Source organism: Trachinotus anak, unplaced genomic scaffold (genome assembly GCF_046630095.1).
Source record: "Trachinotus anak isolate AG129_WGS33_773 ecotype Australia unplaced genomic scaffold, CSIRO_AGI_Tana_v1 ptg000004l, whole genome shotgun sequence".
Classification (NCBI taxonomy): domain Eukaryota; kingdom Metazoa; phylum Chordata; class Actinopteri; order Carangiformes; family Carangidae; genus Trachinotus; species Trachinotus anak.
Window position 1 is genome coordinate 24744890 of NW_027273855.1, and position 7094 is coordinate 24751983.

At 42.1% G+C, this 7094-nt stretch overlaps 1 protein-coding gene across 4 annotated transcripts in view; it reads left to right on the forward strand.

Annotated features, from left to right (window-relative positions):
• src (v-src avian sarcoma (Schmidt-Ruppin A-2) viral oncogene homolog) overlaps nt 1-6765 on the forward strand; it is a 28594-nt gene extending 21829 nt beyond the window's left edge. For all 4 annotated transcript variants that reach the window (XM_071477371.1, XM_071477373.1, XM_071477370.1 and 1 more), the window contains 8 exons: nt 129-232; nt 1694-1843; nt 2004-2159; nt 2311-2490; nt 2755-2831; nt 2946-3099; nt 3849-3980; nt 4116-6765. In XM_071477371.1, the coding sequence (XP_071333472.1) occupies nt 129-232; nt 1694-1843; nt 2004-2159; nt 2311-2490; nt 2755-2831; nt 2946-3099; nt 3849-3980; nt 4116-4324 (1162 nt within the window). In that variant the 3' untranslated portion in view covers nt 4325-6765. The remainder of the gene's footprint in view (nt 1-128; nt 233-1693; nt 1844-2003; nt 2160-2310; nt 2491-2754; nt 2832-2945; nt 3100-3848; nt 3981-4115) is intronic.
• Nucleotides 6766-7094: the final 329 nt, after the last annotated feature.

Sequence of the window (7094 nt, forward strand, 5' to 3'; positions counted from 1 at the left end):
ATCTGAACTGGCATCATGCAAACTGAAAACAACAGCTCACCCTCGCTTTGTCATTCTGTCTCTTCCACCCACGTACATCTTCTCCCCTTCACCAACCTGCCCCCCTGTTTCTCTCTCAACATCACCAGGTGGTACTTTGGAAAAATCACACGCCGTGATTCTGAGAGGCTGCTGCTAAGTTTAGAGAACAGGAGAGGGACTTTCCTGGTGAGAGAGAGTGAAACCACCAAAGGTAAGTGTGTGGACCCTTATACAGAAACACAAACTCATTTCTAACTCTGCCTCTCACAACGGCAGGACTTGTCAAACCTCGGAACTTATTAAGTCCCAACCAAAACCTGTTCATAGAATTGAGTAGAGAAAATTGTCAAAGCAGTCACCGCTCTCAGCCATGCCCCAAGACCAGCCCACCAGCATGCACCATCTAACCTTCCAGGATTTGGTTTCTCTGATAGTTTACCTGAAATCTGCCAAATTTTTTTTTTTTTTAGATCTCTCAGAAAACACTCAGCCAATCAGAAGAGAGGCTTTGGAAAAGTGTAAAATATGTGTGAACTTTAGGGTTTTAAAGTGTTAATGTTAACATTCCTCAAACTAAGACAAATACCTTGTTCTGATTCAAATTCTTAATATTTTGCCAAAACTCAGGTATCATATCACAACCATATCATAAAATGTAAAATGATACCCAGCCATATTAAACAGAGGAAGTAAGGAGTGTTCTGACTTTTGTTCTTCCAACAATAGCCCAGGGGATTTTTAAAATGTCATTGTTGAGTTTTTCTTTATAACAGTATGAGAAAGTGAGTTCGTAAAGGTGAAAACTCTCAGGACCTGGGCAAAGTAAGCAAAATTACTTAGTATATCGTAGGTATTTTTTCAAATATAGTCGTGTTTTCATAGGTTTCTTCGTGTTCTTTTTTACTGAACTTGTAAAATATTCAGATCTCAACATGAAGCACAGTTTGAATTCTGTGACATGTCTCACTAAAAATGCACGGAGGAGAAGAAAGCAAACTCTCTCTAGCAGTAAGACGTGACACCCTGCTGTTCACTGTTCGCCCCACTGCACCGTGACGGCGGTGTTGCAGTGTGGGTACAGAAGAGAGACGAATCAGGCAGATGGAAAAAGGTTGGCTGTGACGCCTGTGGGACTCGGTCTGGAGATAGTTCTGATAGGCAGCTGCTGCTGCTGCAGTGAACACAGCCCTTATGGGATCCTTTGTGTGTGATGTGCATACACATGTAGGTTACAGGGTTCCTGTTATGGGATATGTATATAAGCTCTGTATAGCATGAGAAAAGGGAGGTGGTGAGGGATGGACACATATTAAGGAGATGGGTAAGCGGGGGTACTGGGGGGGTGAGCCAGACAGAATTAGGTCAATGTGGAGCTGAGGCTGAGGAGTGTACAACCACAGGCCATATCACCCAGTTCAAACATTAAGAGGAGGGAGAGGCATCGCCTGGGGCTGCCCTGTGACTCAGACTGCTTTTCCATTTGACTGACACTGCCCTCTGCTGGCGTAAGAAGCAAACTGTCCCAAAACACAAAAACACTTTTATCATGATTTCATTTGCTCCCATTTTTTGTGATTTTATGTTAAATTAAAAACATAATACTTTCAACCCAATCAGACATTATTGTGATACACTTCTTCACATCGTGCTTTGTCATGTTTTATCTTTCCAGGTGCCTACTGTCTGTCTGTGTTGGACTATGATAACACCAAAGGGCTGAATGTGAAGCACTACAAGATCAGGAAGCTGGACAGCGGCGGCTTCTACATCACATCACGCACACAGTTCAGCACCCTGCAGCAGCTTGTCAATCACTATCGCAGTAAGTTCACTACACATCCACTGCTTCTATTGGCTTTAAACTGGTCATTTGTGTATTTAGTTAAACACTTCTTCCGTTTCTTGTACACTCAGAAGATTATTCTGTCTTTAAGAAGGAAGATGGATTTTTTTTAACACCATACCCTGACTTGTGTCTCCAGAGCATGCTGATGGGCTGTGTCACAGTCTGACAGAAATTTGTCCCGTACTGAAGCCCCAGACACAGGGACTAGCCAAGGATGCCTGGGAGATCCCCAGAGAGTCCCTCCGTCTTGACCTCAAGCTCGGACAGGGCTGCTTTGGAGAGGTCTGGATGGGTAAGCTGTGTTTTGATCCATTTCATGAAACTCTTGAAAATTTACAAGGAAAGCAAATGTTCTTTATGTAGACATGTTATTGATTCTCTATGATGGTAGTTAACTGATTTAGTTGCAACAATCAAAAGTGATGACTCTTTTCTTTTATCAGGAACATGGAACGGTACAACACGTGTGGCGATCAAGACCTTGAAGCCCGGCACCATGTCCCCCGAGGCGTTCCTCCAGGAAGCTCAGGTCATGAAGAAACTGAGACACGAGAAGCTGGTGCAGCTGTACGCGGTGGTATCTGAGGAGCCCATCTACATCGTCACAGAGTACATGGGGCAAGGTCGGTGTGGCGTGATGAGTTCTGGTGTTCCTGAGGCAGCAAAAGGCAGAGAACTCCATCCTCTCTGATGAAGTTATATTGAAAATGCGACTATTTAATTAAACAAAATGACAAAAATATTTAATTAAATTCGCTTCATGTATCTACAAAAATAGAAGAATTTTCTAATAAATTTTTTAAAAAACTGTCATGAGGTTGCACATCAGGAAACGTAACAGCTCCAACAGTGTTATATTAACCTTCTGTGTGTGTTGCTGCCTACAGGTAGCTTACTGGATTTCCTGAAAGGTGACATGGGTAAGATGCTCCGCCTCCCCCAGCTGGTTGACATGGCCTCACAGGTCAGCAAAAAAAAATTCCCTACTGTGTCACTTAAATCCATTAAGAAATACTGTATATCTGGAGTCATCTTCGTTTAGTGTTGACTGTGACAAAATATTTCAATTCTTTCTCAGATTGCTTCGGGGATGGCGTATGTGGAGAGGATGAACTATGTGCACAGAGACCTCCGAGCTGCTAACATCCTGGTGGGAGATAACCTTGTTTGCAAAGTGGCTGATTTTGGTCTGGCTCGCCTCATTGAGGATAATGAATACACTGCCAGACAAGGTAAGAGCACAAGGGGGCTTATTTGAAGTGACGATATCCATATATTTGTGTTTTAAGAACCAAAAACCATCTCAGTGTAGTTTTACATCTCCTCTCTCAGGCTTCTCTCTGGAGCTTTAGTAACAACAGGTTGGGGGGCCAATCAGAAGAGAGGATCTGAATCTCTCTTATTGGCTGTCTGTTTTCTGAGTAATCAAATAAAATTATGGCAGATTTCTGGTAAATGCTCAGAGAAAGCAAATCCTGCAACATTGGGTGGTGGTTTTTGGTGGGTTAGGCTCAGGACATGGCTGAGAGCGGTGGCAACTTTGTTGTGACATCACAAAGTTACAGAAGTCCTTATGGCTTGTTTTAAGGCTCAGTTTATGAATACAGGCTTTGATACTTTCACAGTATTAATATAGAACCTAGACCTGCTTTATAATCGAAAAACTAATGGACATCTACCTTTATACAATATGGGACCTTTAAAGGCTTTTTATTAGCCTCAAGAGGTAGTATCCATTGTTTTCAAGGTAAAAAAAGCAAAACATTGAAAAAGCTTTAAGAATATATATAATTTTGTTTAACAGAAGCAAATATCTTTGTATTTCTCACCTCAGATTTGGGAACCACTGATGTAGCTACTGTGGTTATATGGGGTTACACCTCAGGACACGTTATGATTTATGCAGTAGATGTGAGATTTTGTCTCAGTCTGGGCCACAATGATCTAATTATAACCTGCTGATAAACCCGTCATCTTGCAGGGGCCAAGTTTCCCATCAAGTGGACAGCTCCTGAGGCTGCTCTGTACGGCCGCTTCACCATTAAATCTGACGTCTGGTCGTTTGGGATCCTGCTCACTGAGCTGGCCACCAAAGGCAGAGTGCCCTATCCAGGTAAGGAACTTTTTTTTTTTCCAGGCCTTGTGACAGTGCAGGGAATTAGTCTGTTTATCTTAGATTGAGAACATACAGTGCTTTTATCATTAGAGTCAGGTACAGGTTTATCGTATTTCTGTTTTGCCCTCCCAGGCATGGTGAACCGGGAGGTGCTGGACCAGGTAGAGCGTGGTTACCGGATGCCATGCCCAGCAGAGTGCCCTGAATCCCTGCACGAGCTGATGCTGACCTGCTGGAGGAAAGAGCCCGAGGAGAGGCCCACCTTCGAGTACCTGCAGGGCTTCCTGGAGGATTACTTCACCTCCACGGAGCCTCAGTACCAGCCTGGAGAGAACCTGTAACCGGGCTGAACGTGGATATGTGCATGAGTTACGCATGTGCAATAAAACTGAGCATGTGCATCTGCTTGAGAGTGCATGGACCAGTATGTGTGTACAGTGTAAAGGGGCAGAAAGCCGACAGCAATCTGGGTACAATCAGTAACTCTCTGGCGTCGTCAGGGATCGTCAGCGGGACATCAATCAAACAATCAGCGACATTCACTTCCTGCCTCTTTCCAAAGTCATCGTCACACTTGCCACCGCGTCAGCCAGTCAGAGAGGGACTATTTTCAAAGGAAGAGACTATTATTTGTTATACCGTGCTTTGTTTGTCAATCAGATCAACAGTCTACACAGCCAAGCAGGTTTTTCTACCTTCTTTGTGTTTGTAAGGTGCCCTTATATTATAAATCCCCCAACGCTCTTCCTGTATTAACTCACCTGACTGATCCTGTAGTTTTTCAGCTTCAACACTGCGAATGACACCAGAATAAAAGACTAAAAGACTTGTAACTTTTGACACGATTCTTGTCCTGCTGAAAGCCCCACCACAGGATTTCTATTTTTACTGCACTTTCTGTGGGATCCAATTTGAAACACACATGCTCAGACTTTGTCTTGTTGGGGTTGTATGAAAGCTGGGGATGTATGATAAATTTCCAGGATATTGCTATGATATCTTAATTTTCTTTTTTTTACTTTGTTATTAGACCTGGATCAACTGGAAAATTTTACTTTACAACCACACTTCCACCTGCGCGACATTCAGTTTCAAGTTGCGAGATTCTGAATGAGGCTAACACCCTTGATTCCCACCAGTGCGTGTGTGTGTGCATGTGTGCGCATGTGTGTGTGTGTGTGTTTAGTCTCACACACCAACATACAGCTCGACACAAAGAAGAGGCGAGGCTGAGTTTGTCTCTCTATTTTCTCATCGTGACTTTTCTTACAAACGAAATGCTACTGATCACCAACGGTCGTCTCAGGACGGAGATGGACTTGGATTCTGCTGCAAGGATTTTTGTGCCAATGAAAAATCTCTTTTGTACTTCTCTTTAAAAGTGTATTTTACTACTCTGAACTTTTCTTACAATGAATTCTGAGTCACGTGAGTGGAGGATTTGTTGTTCTCCTCAAAGGATATCCACTGTTTTCAGATCCTGTGCACCTGTGTACAGCACTGACTGGCTCGCCGCCGTGGTTTCAAGATGTCGATTTTGTTTTTTCAAATGATTGAAATTAAGATCAGGTGAATTTTCTTTCTCGCCTCCTCATTCAATATGAATCTATTTGTAATCAGCATCAGTGCTTCCCTAATAATTAGTGCATCTGTGACCACAATCTTACACTGGAGATCTTGTTTCTGTTCTGGTTGTGTCCCCTTCTAGCCTGTAGGGGCAGACTACGAGCTTTCCCTTAAACAGCATGTATAGCAAATAAATTGGCATCTTGAAACTTAATTGTAAATATCTTTTTTTTTGTATATATCACCTTTATAATTTATTCCTTTTAAAATAACCCAATTGTTTATTTTTCGTTCAAACTTTAATGTTCATGGTACTTTTCATGGGTTAAACAACATCTGACAGTGATTATATTTTAAATGAATATATATATATATTATAGAAACACTTTTACATTACGAGTATGTTTTTTTGTGCATGTATTTCTGTGAAACCTATCTTGGTTGTACGTTTTCAATATGACTGACAGAACTGGTGAGCTTGCTCCACACTTCCTGACTCACCTGTTTGAAGAAGCTGCTGGATACTGATCAAATACCAGCGTCACACCTTCCCATAATGCAATCAAAACCTCAGATGTTTACACAGTGATAATCTGCAGAACATGTTGGTGCTGCTTCAGAGGTGGGGGAAATGAGCAGGTAATCAAGTGTTCTTGTCTGTTTTTTTTCTGGGTACACCTGAACCAGCATGGTGTGTGTGTGTGTGTGTGTGTGTGTGTGTATGTGTACCATCCTCTGTACTTCCATGATCATTCGACATTACAATCAGCCTCCCCAGCTTGGATTCGATTCAATAACTTCCCTGCAGAAGATCATGTGACTGTCACACATGGAAGGAGCTCGATGTGTGTGTGGTGTCGACTGTGTCCCATGGACGTGGGTGCAGTCAGGTCGTCTGCATCACTCCTCCTTTTTTTTTTTTTTTTTTTTTTTTTTTTCTTTTCCCCCAGACCGGTGCCCGTAAACGTTAAGGGGCAGAAATATGGAAAAAGTGCACATAAAGGGTCATATTGTGTGTGTGCAGGTTTGCTTACAAGCCAAGGACATTTCCTGTGGGGTTGTGTGGGTCTACTCTCTGGCTATGCAGATATTTTACTATATATACTCTTTTCTACTGTGTTCAATGGGGATTTTTCAGATAAAACACTCTTTGTTAAATCCTACTGAATACTGTTCAAATTTGAAAGTTTGTTTGAATAAAATTTGTATATTGCCAGATGTTTCCTGTCTTGTTTTTTAACTGAATGACTGGTGGCGTCTCTGTGATTAGGAACCACTCACTGAGCTCGCCTCACTGTGTTTGTTGTTGAGGTGAGTCAATAAGACTGTGATTGAAGGTCACCGCCAATGCTAGACACACTTTTACTTTCATTTTATTGCTACACCAGTTGCAAAAAAAAAAATCTCAGTGAGGATGAGATTCAGTTTCAATAGCCTATCATTGATATTCTGAACAAAATCCACAGTAATCTCAAAATAAGATGTTGAAGACAACGTTGTAATTCTCACAACTCAACTACATCCACTAAGGAACCATAATGTATA